General features: G+C 39.9%; 1 protein-coding gene across 4 annotated transcripts in view; it reads right to left on the bottom strand.

Annotated features, from left to right (window-relative positions):
• Nucleotides 1-19,952, bottom strand: part of FSD1L (fibronectin type III and SPRY domain containing 1 like) — a 93,055-nt gene that overhangs the window by 72,535 nt on the left and 568 nt on the right. For all 4 annotated transcript variants that reach the window (XM_054520398.2, XM_054520399.2, XM_054520400.2 and 1 more), the window contains exon 2: nucleotides 2,299-2,394. In XM_054520398.2, the coding sequence (XP_054376373.1) occupies nucleotides 2,299-2,394 (96 nt within the window). The remainder of the gene's footprint in view (nucleotides 1-2,298; nucleotides 2,395-19,952) is intronic.

Below are 19,952 nucleotides of genomic sequence, written 5' to 3'. Positions count from 1 at the left end.
CTTCCTGGGTTCAAGCAATTCTCCTGCCTCAGCCTCCCAACTAGCTGGGATTATAGGCGCTCGCCACCACGACCAGCTAATTCTTGTATTTTTAGTAGAGATGGGGTTTCACAATGTTGGCCAGGCTGGTCTCGAACTCCTGACTTCAGGTGATCCACCCAACTCGGCCTCCCATGAATGTTCTCTTTGCTAAAGATTATTTTGGTTATTCTGGGTCTTTTGTAGTTCTATATACATTTTAGGATTTTTTCTATTTCTGTGAAAAATGACATTGGTATTTGGATAGAGATTACAATGAATCTGTAGATTACTTTGGGTAGTACAAATATTTTAACAATGTTAATTCTAATCCACAAACATGGGATATTTTTCCATTCGTCTCCTTAAATTTCTTTCATCAGTGTTTTATAGCTTTCAGTATACAGATCTTTCATTTCCTTAGGTAAATTTATTCCTATTTTTTTATGCTACAGCAAATGGAATTGTTTTCTTATTTTCTTTTTGAAATAGTTCGTTTTTCATGTATAGAAGCAATACTGATTTTTGTGTGTTGATACTGCATTCTGTAACTTTACTGAATTTATCAGTTCTAATAGTTTTTTGGTAGAGTCTTTAGAGTTTTCTAAAGACTGAGGCAGGAGAATCGCTTGAACCTGGGAAGCAGGAGTTTCAGTGAGCTGAGACTGCAGCATTGCACTCCAGCCTGGGTGACAGAACAAGACTGTCTCAAAAAAAAAAAGTGGTGAGAGTAAACATCTTTGTCTTGTTCCTGACTTTACAGAAAAAGCTTTTGACTTCTCACCTTTGATAAGATGGTAGCTGTGAGATTGCTATTATACATATGGCCTTTACTGTGTTGTGGTACATTCCTTCTACACCTAATTTGTTGAGAGTTTTTATCATGAAAGGATGTTGAATTCTGTCAAATTCTTTTTCTGCATCTACTGAGATAACCATACACTTTTTTTTTGTCTTCAGTTTTGTTAATATGGTGTATCACATTTATTGACTTCTGTTGAACCATCCTTGCATCCCAGGCATAAATCCTACTGGGTCATGGTAAATCATCTTTTAATGTGCTACTGAATTCAGTTTGCTAATACTTTATTGAGGATTTTTGCATCTATGTTGATTAGGAATACTGGCCTGTAGTTTTCTCTTTTGTAGTATCCCTGGTTTGGCTTTGTTATTGGGATAATGTTGAATTTGTAAAAATGGATTTGGAAGTACTCTCACCTCTTTGATTTTTTTGGAAGAGGCTGAGAAGAACTGATATTAGTTCTTTAAATATTTGGTAGAATTCAGTGGTAAAACCATCAGGTTGCAGGCTTTTCTTTGATGGGAGACTTTATTGCGGATTCAATTTCCTTATTCATTTTTGACCTATTCAGATTTTCTATTTCTTTCTGATTCAGTCTTGGTAGATTGTACGTTTCTAGCAACCAGATTATCTTGAGTTCTCTCTTCCACAATCAGTATGTCACTACTTACAATATAGATTATCTCCCCAAACTTGGAACTATTTTCTTAAGTATTCCTCTCCCTTCTCAATGGGCACTTTACCTTTTATTTTTATGTTACTTTCATCTACTTCTACAAGTAGACCCCTTACCAATAACATTTTCTTTTCTTTTTGAGACACAGTCTCGTTCAATTACCCAGGCTGGAGTGCAGTGGTACAATCACTGCTCACTGCAGCCTCGACCCCCTGGGCTCAAACGATCCTGCTACCTCAGCCTTCTGGGTAGCTGGGACTACATGTGTATGCCACCACACCCAGGTAATTTTTGTATATATATATATATATTTTTTTTTTTTGGTAGAGATGAGGTCTTGCCATGTTGCCCAAGCTGGTTTCAAACTCCTGGGCTCAACCCATCAACCTGCATCAGCCTCCCAAAATGCTGGGATTACAGGCATGAGCCACCACACGTGGCCAACATTTTTCTTCCATTGTTTATTGTAAAAGAAACGTTTTACTTGCCAGCACTTTTGAAAAAGTACAAATTGCTCTTAATTTATATTAGAAAAAATGTCAAATGGAAAAGGACTAAGTGAGCACTCTGGTATTCCCTAACAACTACTATTCCAGAGTTTTCCTTTTCCCTTACTATTTTGATTTTTCCATGGACAAAACAGGAATTGCAATGAAAACATTTTTACTTTATCTGCTATTTTAAAACCCCACTCTCACCTCCATTAGTTTATAACCCAAAATTCATAGAGTATATTTGTACTTCAGATATGACTCATTAATTGTGACATATTTACACAAAATTTTTCATAAAACAATCATACCTGAACTCCTTTTAGTGTATGATGTAATGTATCAACAAAGTTCTGAATTTCATCATTTTTATTTGCCAGAGTTGAAATGATCCTCTGTAGAGCTTCCTAGAATTAAGAAAAGCATTAAAATACTATATTTCAATGAAAGAGTTATAAAACTCATTAACAAGCATTTTTTAAACAAACTTTATGTAAGAGTATATTGTATAACAAATAGGAGCAATGTAAAATTTCTCATTGTTCAAAACTTCCAAAAGCTTATAATCAGAAAAGATGGGGTATATATTTGTACTGTATTAAGCCCTCTTATTCCTAATATGCAACTTAATCACCATGATACTTTTCAGATTGAAAATGATCTGTTTAACTTAATATCAATAGAATTATTTTAGGTCATCGGCCATGACAATGGAATAGAGCAAAATCTTTAAATGCTGTAAAAACAAATGGAAACGGAATACAACATCAGGATCCAAGGAATAAAACTGAGGAGACACAAATTCATCAACATTTTATTTATTTACAAAAATAAACATATTTTAGAGATATGAAACTAGATAATACATGTGCATTTAGAATGACAACATTCATTCCAATATTTACAGATACTGTAGAACTATAATAAATAAAGCAATTTTAGTAGCAAATAGCTCAGACTTTGATAATGCTTCCTATTTAAATAAAACATTTGGTTAATTTTCTCTCTGGTTCAGTGCTATCCAATAAAATTTTCCACTGTGATGGAAATGTTCTATAAATTTGCTGCCCAATATGGTAGCCACTAGCCACACACAGTTAAAGAAGTCTTGAAATGTGACTAGAACTGAGGAACTAAATTTAATTTTTCCAACTTTAATTAATTAAGTTTATATAGCCAAATGTAACCAGTGCCATATTGGACAGCACAAGTCTAGTTGCAGTAACTCCTCATTGGTAGCAACAGCAAAAACCAAACAAGGTTATTTATAGTCTCAGAAAAAAATCAAATGCAAGTACTTTAATACTTTGTAATTTTCTCAGAAGCATAGGACTTTTTTCTGTAAGTACCTATGAGCTTAAATATTTTAATAAAGCCTATAAGACTTTGTGGAATAAAAGTTCTCCTAAAAAATATAATCAGATATCGATAAAGGGTTATACACAAGGAGCCCAGGAAATAGTCTGAAGGGAGATAACATTTTTTTTTTTTAAGTTTTTTTCTCGAGACGGAGTTTTTGGCTCTTGTCTCCCAGGATGGAGTGTAATGGCGTGATCTCGGCTCACTGCAACCTCCACCTCCCGGGTTCAAGCAATTCTCCTGCCTCAGCCTCCCGAGTAGCTGGAATTACAGGTGCCCGCCACCACACCCAGCTAATTTTTGCATTTTTAGTAGAGACGGAGCTTCACCATGTTGGCCAGGCTGGTCTCAAACTCTTGACCTCAGGAGATCCACCTGCCTCAGCCTCCCAAAGTGCTGGGAATGCAGGTGTAAGCTACCATACCTGGTAACATTTTATACAAATGTTCATAAAGCATTGCAGTAGTGAAAAAAAAATTCTTTTTTTGAGAGGAAGTTTCACTCTTGTTGCCCAGGCTGGAGTGCAATGGCGGGATCTTGGCTCAATGCAACCTCCGCCTCCCAGGTTCAAGCGATTCTCCTGCCTCAGCCTCCCAAGCAGCTGGGATTACAGGTGTGCACCGCCATGCCCAGCTAATTTTTGTATTTTTAGTAGAGACGGGGTTTCACCATGTTGGCCAGGTTGGTTTTGAACTCCTGACCTCAGGTGATCCAACTGCCTCGGCCTCCCAAAGTGCTGGCATTACAGGCATGAGCCACCACACCTGGCTGAACATTTTTAACAGTAACAGTTTTCTTTTGAGTCTCACAATTCCTGGAGATAAGTAGGTTATTATTATCATCCCTGGGGCTGCCTAAGGGCTCTCTGTTGTATTCACTTACATTATTTCTTCCCATTGTCACTACTGTTGGTATTTTAATATAATAACACAATGAAATTCTACTATGAAAGAAGACCAGCGATACCAAGAATTAAGTGCTTATCCTGCCAATGCTCTTCCCAAGAACTGGTGCACCAAGACTTAGGGGAGGGGTGGACACAGTTGGAGAAGCAATGGAGGTAATACAGAAATGGAGAAGAGATTAAAGGACTTAAATCTTCCAAGTACTCACCGAAGATAGGCTCAGTACTTTTTTCTTTTTTTGTTTGTTTGTTTGTTTTTTTGAGACAATCTCGCTCTGTCACCCAGGCTGGAGTGCAGTGGCGCGATCTCAGTTCCCTGCAACCTCACATACCAGGTTCAAGCAATTCTCCTGCTTCCATCTTCTGAGTAGCTGGGATTACAAGCATGTGCCACCACCCCTGGCTAATTTTTATATTTTTAGTAGAGACAGGGTTTTGCCATTGTTAACCAGGCTGGTCTTGAACTCCTGGCCTCAAGTAATCTGCCTGCCTCAGCTTCCCAAAGTGCTGGGATTACAGGCACCACCGCATCCAGCCTCAATACATATTTATTATTTTATTTATTTATTTTTTTTTCTTTTTTGAGATGGAGTCTCACTCTGTCGCCCAGGCTGGAGTGCAATGGCGCCATCTTGGCTCACTGCAACCTCCGCCCACGGGTTGAAGTGATTCTCCTGTCTCAGCCTCCCGAGTAGCTGGGATTACAGACATGAGCCATCATGCCCAGCTAATTTTTGTATTTTTAGTAAAGACAGGGTTTTGCCATGTTGGCCAGGCTGGTCTCAAACTCCTGACCTCGGGTGATCCACCTGCCTCGGCCTCCCAAGTGCTGGGATTACAGCCTTGAGCCACCATGCCCAGCTCAACACATATTTAAAAGCAACACAATGGAATAGTAAAAACAGCTCTGTACAATACTCAGACTTTATAGTAGGTTTCAGTTAATAAGACTGGGCTCTTTCTGGCTAATGAACTGAATCTGCCTCCCCTTCTATCCCTCAAAATGGCAGAGTTACATCCATATTGTGCAGATGAGAAAATGGAGATTCAAAGTAACACTGCTAGTAAGGTAAAAATTATCTATGTCCAAAGCCCATGGTCTTAACTACTTTGGGATACTGCCTCTAAATCCAATCGATTAGCCCATCACATGGTATACTCATAAGATAAAGCACATATTCTTTAAACATCTTATTTGCCAAGAGTTTTCAATGACAGAGAACTGCTGGAATTTTCATAGTAGAGAATCACACCTTGATTCACTGGGAGGTATATCTAATGAACTTCAGAGAAAAGTTGATAATATTCTGCCAGAACAAGAATAGAAGAATCTTCTGAAAAAGATCACCTTCTATGAAAAAGAGGAGCCAGGCCCAATGAATTCAACCCAGCAACAAAATTTCAATCATCATGAAATATGTGAGTTCAATAAAAGCTGAAAAAAGGCCAGGCACAGTGGCTCACGCCTGTAATCCCAACACTTTGAGAAGCTAAGGCAGGCAGATCACTTGAGGTCAGGAGTTCGAGACCAGTCTGGCCAACACAGTGACACCCCTACTAAAATTATAAAAATTAGCCAGGTGTGGTGGCATGCACCTGTAATCCCAGCTACTCAGGAGGCTGAGGCAGGAGAATCACTTGAACCTGGGAGGTGGAGGCTGCAGTGAGCCGAGATCTCACCACTGCACTCCGGCCTAGGCAACAGAGTAAGATTCTGTCTCAAAAAAAAAAAAAAAAAAAAAACCTGCCAGTCACGGTGGCTCATGCCTGTAATCCCAGCACTTTGGGATGCTGAGGCGGGTGGATCACCAGAGGTCAGAAGTTCGAAACCAGCCTGGCCAACATGGCGAAACCCTGTCTCTACTAAAAATACAAAAATTAGGTAGGCGTGGTGGTGGGCGCCTGCAATCCCAGCTCAGCTACTTGGGAGGCTGAGTCAAGAAAATTGCTTGAACCCAGGAGGAGAAGGTTGCAGTGAGCCGAGATCACACCACTACATTCCAGCCTGGGTGACAGAGCAAGATTCTGCCTCCAAAAAAAAAAAAACCTTAAAAAACCTTTCCACCAAAAAAATTATAAAACATTGGTACCAAAAAAAAAAGGCAGATACAGTTCAGAGCAAAAAAATAAAATCTCCTTAGCATAAAATAGCTTCCCATTTATGTATTTTTTTGGTCTAAGTTTAGTAGCAAGCTCTGCATTTCAGAAATTACATAGCAAAAATCTGGAGATAGCTGTAGCTTATTGCCCCAACTAGGTAAGACCTGAGCTCCAAAGATTTTAATGAGAAGCCTTTTTTTTTTTTTTTTTTTTTGGAGGCTCTGTCACACAGGTGGGAGTGCAGTGACACAATCGTAGCTCACTGCAGCCTCAACCTCTTGGGCTCAAGTCATATCCACCTGCCTCATTATTTGATTTTTTGTAGAGACGAGGTCTCACTATGTTGCCCAGGCTGGTCTCAAACTTCTGGGCTCCAGCAATCCTCCCACCTCAGCTTCCCAAAGTGTTGGGATTACAGGCATGATCCTTGCTCCCAGCTAAACACTACCTTTTTAATGTTCCTGTTTTTTACTGAGTATAGTCAAAGACATCTAAATGCTCTAATTTTGAATCAGATCTTCAAGTTAAATCCTCTGCTCCTTTAAGAGCTACCAACCTGTTGCAAGTTAATAGACTCTGGTCCAATAGTAATGTTAGAGATCAGAAAACAGGCTTTATCAACTGTAACGTTTTCATTCTCCCCTTAAAGCAGTACTGTCCAATATAAATATAGTAGGAGCCAATAGCAGCCACATCAAAAAAGTAAAGGAAAAACAGGAGAAATTAATTTTAATTTTTATTCAATAGATTCAAAATATATTATCATTTCAACATGTAGTCAATATTTAACAATTAATGAGTTTTTCTTTTTTTTGGTACTGAGGGTTCAAAATTCAGTTTGTATTTTACACTTATGCATATCTCAATTCAAACTGGCCACATTTCAAGTGCTCAAAAACCACATTATGGCTAGAAGCTACCATCCTGGATAATACAGACTTAAGAGGTCTATGTCATCCAAACAGACCATATATTTCTAAGAGTGGAAATAGGGCAGAGATGCTCTATTAATCTTATTAATTTGCAATTAAAAATAAATGACCTAAAAGCTTTCTGAACTTTTTTGGAATTTTGGAAGACCAGAATTTCTTTATGTGCTTATGTTATGCCATTCTTGAATTATAATAGCTATATGTGGATACAAGTTAAAATGTTACAACCAACTTCCTTTACCAGAATTTCACTAATTTCTCAGTTTTTATTTACATAAATATTAACTCTAGAAGGTGAAAGACATTTTAAAATTACCAACTCTCAAAAGAAATTGGTGCATAAGTAACACCACTTTGGGGTCCAATACCATAACAGAAGAAACAAATACACTCCTCTCTCCTGTGAAATTTACACTGTTCACTCATGTTTTGGGTTAGAGAAGACTTCTTGGGATCACAGAAAGTGCAAATGTCCACGTCAAAGTTGGCAGCTAACAAAAACAAGACTGTACCTGAGGACAACTGACATATAGGTTAGACAAATTCAAAGAATCATCAGAATAATACCTTCCATTTTCTATGATACTATCCCATACCTCCAAAAAAATACCACCCTTAGATTACAGTCAATCTTTTTTTTTTTTTTTTTTTTTGAGATGGAGTCTCACTCTGTCACCCAGGCTGGAGTGCAGTGGTGCAATATAGGCTCACTGCAACCTCCGCCTCCCAGGTTCAAGCAATTCTCCTGCCTCAGCCTCTCGAGTAGCTGGGATTACAGGTGCAAGCTACCATGCCTGGCTAATTTTTTGTATTTTTTGGTAGAGACGGGGTTTCACCATGCTGGCCAGGCTGGTCTCGAACTCCTGACCTTGTGATTCACCCACTTCGGCTTCCCAAGTGCAAGGATTACAGGCATGAGCCTCCGCGCCCAGCGATTACAGTTAATCTTATCTTTACCATTCCCCTTAAATTCATTCAAAATTCTATTACCACAGATGAAAGACCCTTTTCAACTGTATTGGCCTAAGATGTATTAATAGCCATACTTCTGGAAAGAAACTCTACAATCTGTGTTAAAGCCTTTAGGGGAATGATATCCTATGTGAATTGCCTAAGGCTGTAAAAATACTGTACTTCCCCAGAAAGTGGATGAGAAAGAAGGTCTTTAAAGGCTGATATAGTATTTCTGAGAAACATGGTCTCATTCTTTGAAGAAAGAGCACTCTACAGCTCTTGAATTTAACAAGGAGTTCCAGTACAGCATGAGAGTCTGTAATACACACCTAGATAAAGGGTCCACATTCTGAGAAAAGTTACTTTACCCTAATGCCAAAACTGCAAAGACTAAAGGCCTAGATTATTTTCAGAGGATGCACTGCAATCTTTAGATGGGGAGGGCTTCAGAGCCTTGGCTATAATACACCACTGAGATGCTATCAGAATGGACAAGCCAGCTGTAGAGGACTCTGGAACCCCAGCATTTAAGATCATCTATATTTTCAAAGCTACCAAATACATTAGTAAACCTGGCTGCAGAAGAAGCAACCATTCAGATCATAAAGAGAAAGTCATAACAACCAATGTGACCTTGTTAGCTAATACAGATAAAATGCTGTCTCTCTGTTAAGCTTTTCTAAGCTTAAAGGAGGAAGGAAATATCCGCAAAGTTCCCCAAGGGCAGACTACTGAAACAAAGGCTCCAGAAGCTCTGATCCACTTGCCCTTTAATCTGCAACTGCTGTGGAGAGGATGAGCAAATGAAAAAGACTGTAATCCAGGGCTCAAATTTAGCATTCTAAAATAGTAAAAGTTTATCAGGGAGAGGGCCAAGGCTTCCACCTTTCTGACCCTCACAAGAATGGGGACTGGCTGGAACTAAGTGGAAATGGCATAAAGATAAAAAGCACTATGGAACCTGGTGCTCAGTAGAACTGGAAAACAAGTCACAAGGAATCAGAATATTTAAGACAAAACTACCACCAGCACCAAAACATATGAAAACTAAAGAATCAGGATTACATGTGCTGAGTTCTGAAACTTGACCCTAGCTTCCATATGTGACATAAAGCTAAAATTTTCTCTATGGTGGTAGGAGTCAAGTAAAAGGTGTATATAAGGATAGTATGTGCCTAATCTAGGAGGTATACAACGGGAGGCTGGCTGAACAGGCATCAAATCCAGCAGTTTTTAAAAAGTGTTTTCTAGATATGTTAGGCAATATGCCAGGGCAGAGAAAAAGAGCAGAAAAGATCTAAAATATATCATAATTCAATGAGTTTTCTACCCCAGTCTATCCCTCCAGGACCTCCAAATCTAATCAAGAGCAAAGACAGAAAGCTAGGCCATCATCACTATCTCCTCTCCTCTAATTTGTGCTCTACATGAAGTCACAAAGTTCTATAGATTTTACCTCCTTAATGGTTCTAGTGATAGCAGCAGGAGGCAGACCTAGTCCTAGGCAGATAGGGGTGGGTCCCTGGTGAAACCTGACCTTCAGGCCAAAGACAGCCTGAAGCCTGAAAACTGGGCTGCCAGTTCCTGATGGAATCCACAACCCTGAATGAGAATTTCCTTTATACCGTTCCGTCAAACAAATGGTGCTTTTTCCAGGCCCACCCACGGACCAATCAGCACATACTTCCTCCTGCCCATGGACCAATCACCATGCACTTCCCCACTTTGAGCCCATAAAAACCCTGGACTCAGCCATATATCAGGACCACCCATTTCAGGACTCCTCTCCACTGAGAGCTGTTCTGTCACTCAGTAAAACTCTCCACTGCCTTGCTCACCATCCAGTTGTCCATGCGACCTCATTCTTCCTGGACGCAGGACAAGAACTCAGGAACTGCCAAAAGGCAGGCACGGAAAGGGCTGTAACACTTTTCTGGTCCACTTGCCAAGCTGCAGACAGGGGCAAAAGGGGCTGTAACATGTTCCTGGCCAGCTCACCAAGCTGCAGACAGTGACATGAACTGCAGGAGTGAAGAGTGGCAACACTTCTAAGGGCCTAGACCTCGGGATTCCCTGAGCCAGAGCTGTAACACTATAGCCCTCCTACCTTCCACCAGCATCAGGCGACTGCCCCACATGACAGCAAGTGACAACGGGATTGGGCCAGCCTGGGAGCCACAGGCCCAAGCAGGGTGGCAGGACTGAACAGGCTGAAACATGCCCCGCTGCTCCCACTGGCCAAGCTGCAGGTGGCAGGAACAAGAGAGGTGTAGCACCCCTTCCCCCGACCCCTTGGGGCTCCGCAGTTACTGGCATCTCTGAGTTTTCAGGCACCACTGCGTTCACTTCATCCAGACGCAGGCACCCACAGAGGAAGCCACTTGCAGTATGCTTGGTCCAGCTGCAGCCTCGCATGGAGCCGGTGACTGTGCCAGTGCCTGGAGCTGCCCGCATTGCCACAGCAGCCAGTGTGCTAGGCTGTGCACAGTGGCCGGACCCCACACTCACTCGCTCGCTCACACACCCCTCACTGCTCCATGCCTGGATCGCCCTCAGCAGGTGTGGGATCCAGGCCAGTAGCATGAGCTGAGCACAGCCTGCTGGGCCAAGTGGGCAGAACGAGCCCAGCAGGCATGAGTGAAACTCAAGGAGAGACACTGCCAGCTACAGAGGTTTCTAGCTGGTTAAGAAACATCCAAAGTATCCTGTGATATTAGAATTATTACTACTATCTTAGTAAAAGTTACTATCATATCTCAACCTATATCTCAACCTTCACTGTAGCAAAATTTTTCTTAATCAGACTCTGATAACAATCCTTCTCCCCAATAATCAGTTCTCTATATACTTCAGCTAGGGTAATGATAGCATCACTCTTCCTGATCAGTATTCTTCAATGGCTTCCCACCGTACCTTGGATAAAACTGAAAATCTTTAACATGACCTGTAAGATCTCAAATGATCTGTCCACTGCCTACCTCACCTGCTTCATCTCCCCAGACTTCCTCTCCCTTGTTACACTCCAGCTGCATAGCCTGCTATGAATTTATCTAATCTGACTTGCTTTCTACCTAGGATTCCTCTCACTTATCAGTTTCTCTACCTATAACCTCTGTCCTAAAACATATACACAATGTACTGATAAAACAAATTCCAAAAATGTACTTATAGAATGAGCCCATGTTACATATATTCATTTCATTTTTTTTTTAATCAAAGCCTTATGGGTGAAGAAGGGCAAAGACAACTTTCATCTGCTCCATGGGATTCTATCAACCTTAAAGGATGCCTACGAAGGTCTCAGATTTTTATATCAGATCTCAAGCCTCCCATTACCTTCCAAACACTGATGGATAAAGTAATAGATAAACAGAGATGAATAAAGGCAATATAAATTATCTGAAGCTTATCTAGAAAATTATATTTATAAGATTCATGTGGTGACAACCAAAAGTTCTAGGTGACACAGGTCTGAAGACATGCTTTGACAAATGCCAATTCTGCTAGATCATAGTAAAATATATGAGATAAGTCTCCATAGGAAGTCTGCACAGGCAATCTCAGCAAATGTCTTTTGCTGATGTAGCACAATTACCAGGCCCTCATAACAACAACAAAAAAATACAATGATGTGACTATGGATTTAGACTAAGGCAACTGCTACACCAACAAGAAAAAGCATTATATACACCCCAGCCAAGCACAACTGCAACCACTGTCATGGAATGAATCAAAGTAATCTAAGATGTACAAGACATAAGTTACTCTCTTCAAAGCAGCACAGCTTAAAGTTATGTTTATAATCATTATCAATCAAGTAAAAGGATAATCAATAGACTGAGCAAAAGAGCACTTTGGTACTCTTAAATGCCAAGTACTATCTTAAGCTCTATACATATTATTAATTCATTTAATCCTTTCAAGAATCCTATGAAGTAAGATACTATTATTATCCTCATTTTCCAATGAGGAAGCTGACGCATGGAGAAGTTAAGCAGCTTGCCTAGAATATCAAAGCTAATATGTCACACAGCCAGGATTCAAATTAAGACAGTTTGATTCCTGAGTCTATGCTCTTAAAGGACTACACTGTACTACCTGATAAAATAGAGATTAGAGGTTCATGAAAAGGTCAGAACGGCTAAAGGCATCCAAAGGACTAAGATTTTACTTCAAGATTAGAAATCTGGAACTGATCAACAATCTGGAAACCTGGAACTGATCAACAGCTTATAACCCCAAATCAGAGGGCATCAGCATCCATGTGGTCATAATTAGAGAAATGCTGACATATAGGTTTCCCACCAGCATCTTCTCAGATGAGGAGAAGACTTCTGCGTCAAATTCTACAGTAGTATTCCAAAAAATCAAGATACAAAAATCTAGAGCCTCTGCAAATACCACAAATAGATCTATAATTTAAGGGGGTCAAACTATTATTATAGCCAAGTTAGTCAGTATTTCATTAAGCACCTTCTATGTGCCAGGCACTGTGCTGCTAACATGGAGTATCTTTTTAATCATCAAATCTGATAAAAAAGTAGTATGAGTCTTCACATTTTATGGTTGGAAAAAGGAAAGATTCGAGATGTTAAGAAATTTGTTTTAGGTCACACAGCTATCAACTGGCAGTCATGATTCAAATCCAGGAGGTTGTCCCCAGAACCTCTGCTTTTCAAATTCAGGAGGTTGCCTCCAGAGCCTGTACCCTAGGCTGCCTAAACTGTTGGGGATTATATGAAATAATCATAGGGTTCCTGCAACCAGAGGAAAGGGATTGATCAAACCAGCATGTAACATTCCTGGAAAATGCCCAAATGCCACCAGAAATGATGCCACTTGCATCATCCCACACATAGACCTGTCCTTTGAATTAGGTGACTTCATGCTGAACCCCTCCATCGACTCCAATGGGGATGGTACCAGGTTCAAGAGGCTGAAGAAACCCACAGCCACCAAATGAGACATGGTATTTTATTGAGGGATTACATACAAGGGAGAGAGTCCAGTGGTGGCAGGCTGGGCAGGAGAACTGCCTTATATACAGAAAAGGTCCAGTGGCAGTGGGCTGGACAAGATAACTACACAGCCCAGTGAAGCTCAGAAGACACATTCAGGTGAGTCTGCCATACAAGATCATTCTAATAGTATGCTTAAACTATTGCTATTAGGTAGGTTTACCATACAGTGATAAAGAGCTGAATCAAGAAAGCGCTATCCAGCTGTTAGCTAGATAATCAGAATCTCACCAGTTATCTTAACAAAAGTATCACGCTTAGATGTGATGCAAGAAGGTGAAAAAAAGAGAACTGGGAAATTCAGGAATCTAATCATAATATACCTAAATGATGGAAGGCTACACCCTCTCTAACAGTGAAACAGTTGAGAACACTACCTGTATACAGATGTAACTGAGCCTACAATTAATTCTGATTGTCTAGCTTACCAGCTGAGAAAAAGTCTAAATGCTAGTAAAAGAACTGGCTGGGGAATGCTGCCTTTCTGCCCTGAACCCAGTTTAAGATATCACAGCATATGAGGAGGTAATCTCCCATCTAGGATTTGAGGGAAATAAAGCACACCAGAGGATAAAGAAGCCTTAACCATGTTCAGTGGCCTTTGAACTGGCTGTTTTACCCAGTAAAGTGAAGGAGGCTCATAGTCGGCCAAAGAAACCAGAGGTCCTACCGTTTAATGAAAGAAGGTGGCATTGGAGTGGAGATGGGAGTATTAGTATAAACTAACAACCCTTCTCAAGGGCAACTTGACAATATGTATCAAATAAAATTTTTGAAGTAGATATACATTGACTCAGTAATTCCACTTCTAATTTATTGTAAGTGAATAATTAAGGGTGTAAGCAGAGACTTGGCTACAAGGATGCTTATCTGTGATATTTATAACATTAAAAGGTTGGGATCAACAAAAAGGTACAACAAAAGGGTACTGTAAAACATGCATACAAAAGAATTCTGTTGAATCATTAAAAGTATTGTAGAATGATTAATATGGAAAAATATCCATAATTTATTATGTGAAATGCAAATTACAGAGCAGCATATATAGCATGATACCATAATTTTAGAAAAGTTTTTATATGCATATCAAAAAACTAGATGGTGACATAAATGTTGAAGAGGTTATCTCTGGGTGGCAGAATTGAGTGGTTTTTATTTTATTTTCATTTTATTTATATTCTTATTTTCCTACAATAAACTTGTATTACCTATATTTATAATGCAATAGAAAAGCAAAAGCTGGCTATGTTAATACTTTTTTAATAAATTAGTTCAAAATTCAATTAATAGCAATCAATAAGCATCAATAACTGAAATCAGATTCTATCAGAACCTTGTGGCTTGGAAGAAGTGCCAATAAAGAGTGGAAAACATATTTTTAAAAGTCTGGAGATAAAATCCACCAACTTTAAAATACTTTCCACCCTAAGAGTAGAATATCTAGCACTACAGCAAACATTCAATATGTGTTTACTGTATGAATAATCCTGCTTACATTCAGCCAAGCATTGCAAACAAGTACTATGTTAAAATTTTTTAAAAATAAGGTCTGCTTCACTATGTTTCTAATTTTTAAAAAGTGCTAAGTTCAATTGAAAAATGAATGTATCTGTATTATATATAGTGGTCATAAGTATGTCAATATGGTGTTCATTTCTACTTTCTTGCTCACAGTTCTACCATAGATAGCTAAGACATTCCCTCAAAAGAGTTGAAAAAAGGGGAAAGATACGTACAGACAGACATGCACACACACACACACAAAATAAAAATAGTGATTTTAGGCCGGGCGCAGTGTCTCCTGCCTGTAATCCCAGCACTTTGGGAGGATCATCTGAGGTCAGGCAGGAGTTCAAGACCACCCTGGCCAACATGGCAAAACCCCATCTCCACTAAAAATTTAAAAAATTAGCTGGGTGTGGTGGCGGGCGCCTATAATCCCAGCTACGAGGGAGGCTGAGACACAAGAATCTCTTGAACCCAGGAAGCAGAGGTTGCAGTAAACTGAGATTGTACCGCTGTACTCTAGCCTGGGTGACACAGCAAGACTCTGTCTCAAAAAAAATAAAAATTAAAATTAAAATAGTGATTTTTATTTGAGGCAACGAGACCAAATTCCAGGTTTTTACCTAAATCATGTTCTTTATCATCTATCAACTATTTTCACTACACTTAACTAGTTTCTTAACAAAAAAAAAACAAAAAAAACTTTAGGTCAGACATGATGGCTCATACCTATAATCCCAGCACTTTAGGAGGCCAAGGCGGGCCAATCATTTGAGCCCAAGAGTTCAAGACTAGCCTGGACAACATGGCAAAACCCTGTCTCTACAAAAAACACAAAAATTAGCCAGGCATATGGTGGCATGCACCTGTAGTCCCAGCTGCTCAGGAGGCTGAGCTGGGAGGATAGCTTGAGCACAGAAAGCAGAGGTTGCCGTGGTGAGCCATCAGCCTGAGCAAGACAGCAAGACTCTGAGGAAGAAAAGAAAAGAAAAGAAAAAGAGAGGAGAGGAGAGAGGAGGACAGGAGAGGAGGAAAGAAGGGAAGGAGGGAAGGAGGGAAGGAGGGAAGGAAGGAAGGAAGGAAGGAAGGAAGGAAGGAAGGAAGGAAGGAGGGAAGGAAGGAAGGCAGGCAGGAAGGCAGGCAGGCGAGCGAGCACCCACAGGAGGGATGGAGGGAGGGAACCCTGCTTTATAGGGGCTTATCCCTGTTACATTTTAAGTTTCAATTACTTTAATCATACCACCATTGAAATGCAAAGAATTCAGGCAAGAAGGGTGGTAATGAAAAAACTATGGGTTGTAAAGAAAAACTTAGCTTGAATCCAGACTACTATTTGCTAGCTGTGTGACTGTGAACAAGACACTTAACCTCTCTGGGCTTCATTTTCCCTAACTAGTGCAACAGGAATAAGAACTGTTGTGACAATCCGACACAATACTGGATGCAGAACAATAGTCAAATTTCATTTCTCTTTCCTCAGGAAACAATTTTTTTTTAACTGAGGCGTAATTTTGGAACATGGAACAGTTGGTTGGTTATGGATGTGGTGGGGTTCTCGGAACTAGTATGGTACAATATGAAGGCAAAGAATAGCACATAGCTTGGAGCAGGAAACTGGGATAAGGAAGCCAAGTGTAGATATGCTACTTGTTGCAGGTTGTCATGTTTAAAACTCCTCCTGCTCAGTTCAATCTCCCCAATCTAGTTTTGTCCAGTCAAGCCTCACCTGTCACTCACTACCCCTTTCCAAGTAGGAAGAATATGCAGGAAAAATAATGAGGAAAAGCAAACAAGTGACAATATATGCTCTTGGTGACTTCCTTCCTCTGGGCTCTCATCTCCCTTCCTCTTCACCCTTTCTTATTCCTACAGTAAGTACCTTTCTTAGAAAGAGTGATCCCTATTTATGTGAATAATCTGTACAAAAATTTAACTTAAACTATAAAATTCCAAGCTCCAAGATTCTAAAAAGTTACAAATGTCTTATTTGTTTCAATGTTTTCTTTGAACGTGCACATTTCATCCGGTAAAGAAACCTTTGGGATTTTATCTTAAAACCGTTTAAAGACATAATCAAAAGGTTTAAGTATCAAACAAAAGCCACCTATCCATAACACATCCTGTTCACAAAAGCGTCCCAGAAACTCGATATAAACAAAATCCCTCTGTTTATTTCCAGGAGTTAATACTGTGGTTTTCTGTATCCAACAGTATGCCTACATACCCGGGGTTATTATGTTTTCTTCCTCTACTCAAACAGAGCATCTGCTGCTAACATTAACACTGAAGTCCAAGTTATTTTCACAGACAAAAAAGCAGCTGGTCAAGCTAATCCATTTGTTGACCAGCCACCATGAAGCTTCTGTAAGACTGTCAAGTTAGCCTCTACTGTCAGACTGCATGAGTCAGAACTTCCAATCCTCTTTCTATTAGAATGTAACAACTCTTCTCTGGCACCACCATGTGAATCGTTTCTTACAGATATAATAGCAGAAAATATGCTTTAAAAGTAAAAATGTCGGGCCGGGTGCGGTGGCTCACACCTGTAATCCCAGCACTTTGGGAGGCCGAGGCGGGCAGATCACGGGGTCAGAAGATAGAGACCATCCTAGCTAACAAGAAGAAACTCCGTCTCTACTAAAAATACAAACAATTAGCCGGGCGTGGTGGTGGACGCCTGTAGTCCCAGCTACTCGGGAGGCTGAGGCAGGAGAATGGCGTGAACCTGGGAGGTGGAGCTTGCAGTGAGCCGAGATCGTGCCACTGCACTCCAGCTTGGGCCACAGAGCGAGACTTCGTCTCAAAAAAAAAAAAAGGAAAAATGTCTATACTTAATTTTAAAAGGAGAAAGTTACTTTGAAGTTAGGATTATTAAATTAATAACAGTAGCTAACAGTATTTTTGTATGCTAGGCACTGTTAAGTGGGTTTTAAAAATGAACGCAAGACCAGGCACGGTGGCTCAAGCCTGTAATCGCAGCGCTTTGTGAGGCCAAGGCTGGCGGATCACCTGAGTGAGGTTAGGAGTTTGAGACCAGCTGGCCATCATGGTAAAACCCCGTCTCTACTAAAAATACAAAAATTAGCCAGGTGTGGTGGCGGGCGCCTGCAATCCCAGCTACTCAGGAGGCTGAGGCAGGAGAATCTCTTGAACCCAGGAGGCAGAAGTTGCAGTGAGCCAAGATTGCACCGTTGCACTCCAGCCTGGGCGACAAGAGCAAAACTCCGTCTCAAAAAAAAAAAGAACACAATCCTCACAATAATCCTGTGAGAAAATTACAATTATTGTTATCTCTATTTTACAGATGAAGAAATGGAGACACAGAGCAAACTGTCCCAGCTCATACAGCTTATAAATAGTGGAACTGGAGACCTGGCTCCAGAGCCACCCTCTTACTAATGTAAAGCCCAAATCCCAATGCCTAACAAACATTCAGGTATATATTCAGGCCTTCCTCACACTTTGCAGTACCTATTTTTCTTATACTCTACTGACTGAGGTACTACCCCTACTACTATTTTCAATGTACATTCCATAACAGAAAATAGTATCTAAAAATCATGTCTGGGGTGTACTACTGTCTTATTTAAAGAGAACAATATCCAGGTTAGATTTAAGCTTACTATTTGAGCTTGTGATTCAATATCCAGCTTACTATTTGAGGCTTGTGATTCTGCAGTAATTCACATGAGAAAAGGAAGCTCAGGTTCAGATCACTGAACTGGTTATGCACATTAATCCCGGACATTCTTTTTACAGCTATAAACCAAACGGTGTTTGTTTGTTTGTTTGTTTTTTCATTAGAAGGATTTGGTACCATCAATGAAATTCAACATATTTTCTAATATTGAGAAGCTGATTCTCAAAGATATCACAAATAAGATACATTACTACTACTAAGAAAGAGAAGCTAATTCTTTGCTACCTCTCAGGAAACTGCACGTGGTAACCTGTAGGTACCCTAACACATCATTCGAAATGAGAACAAATAGGTTCCAATCTTAGCCTTAGGGCTAGTAGCATGACCTTCCAGGAGTCACAACTCCATGTCTTGATTCCTCATTAAAGTGAGGAATAATGCATCCCTGATAAAGTATGATCAATATTAAAACACTTTTTTTTGTATTTTATGCGACACAGTATTTTAGTGCTCATACTTTGTAAATTTTAAAATACTGTGTTTTCAGAACAAACTATTTTATCAGATTTTTACTATGACACTATAAAATACTCTTACTTCTACTGCACAGATGAGGCAACAGATTAATCACAGTTAAGTGACTTGCTCCTTATCACAGAGCTAGTAAATAGCATCCTGGAACCCATGTCTCCGGACTTTGCTCCTTCACTTGACCTCTGCCAATGTCCATTCAAATATCATGACTTTTACTTTTATCTAATAAGCTGAGAGATCTTTTACATTTAAAAATGTAATTTTTAAAAAATGTCTTAAGAACAGTCATGCATTCCAAGGTGAGTTTCAAGACCAACACATACAATGAAATCCTATGCATATTTGTTAAATACTATCATAGTCAATGCTCAACACATCATTATTGTCTCATGCCCTCAGTGAAGTGATCCTCAAGGTGAATCTAGACAAAATTGTAGAAAACGTTGTTCTAAGTCTTTCCCGTGCTTTCTAATAATAGAAAAGAATAGTCTCTTAGATATGTCTTTGTTTTCCCTGCTACATTATTAATACTCCTTGTTTTTTCTTCCCTACCCTGTACTATATTTCAATTACGTTATAGTCTAACAAAGAGAACAGGGTGGTTATTTTCATATGGAGATTATGACTGAATAACTCACTTCTAACTGTATTCAAGACATTGGCTTTGTTCTCCAAATATTTCTGAATCGAACCTTTACGATTATATAACCTTTCCACAACTGTTCGGAAAGTATAAAACATTCCACAACGACCCCTAAGTAACTGTGCCCAGCAACATCAACTGGTCAGAGAGTGGGACGGCTGCCGTAACAAATGAAGTCTTTTCCCTCCATTCAACGAACACTAAGATCTACTTAGGAAAAGTCATGGGAAGGGGAGCGGGTGGGCGGTACAAAGGAGATTCGGTCCCTGACCTAAAGAGCGTGGTGCTGAGACGAGACTTGGTCGAGGAAAAAGCCCCAGCTTTTGGCGTCAGCAGGGAGACACCAAACAAGGCTGTGCCTCGGTTTCCTCATCT

This window comes from Pongo abelii, chromosome 13 (genome assembly GCF_028885655.2).
Source record: "Pongo abelii isolate AG06213 chromosome 13, NHGRI_mPonAbe1-v2.0_pri, whole genome shotgun sequence".
In the NCBI taxonomy this organism is placed as follows: domain Eukaryota; kingdom Metazoa; phylum Chordata; class Mammalia; order Primates; family Hominidae; genus Pongo; species Pongo abelii.
Note: the sequence above shows the minus strand (reverse complement) of the source record. Positions and strands in the feature narration are given on the sequence as shown.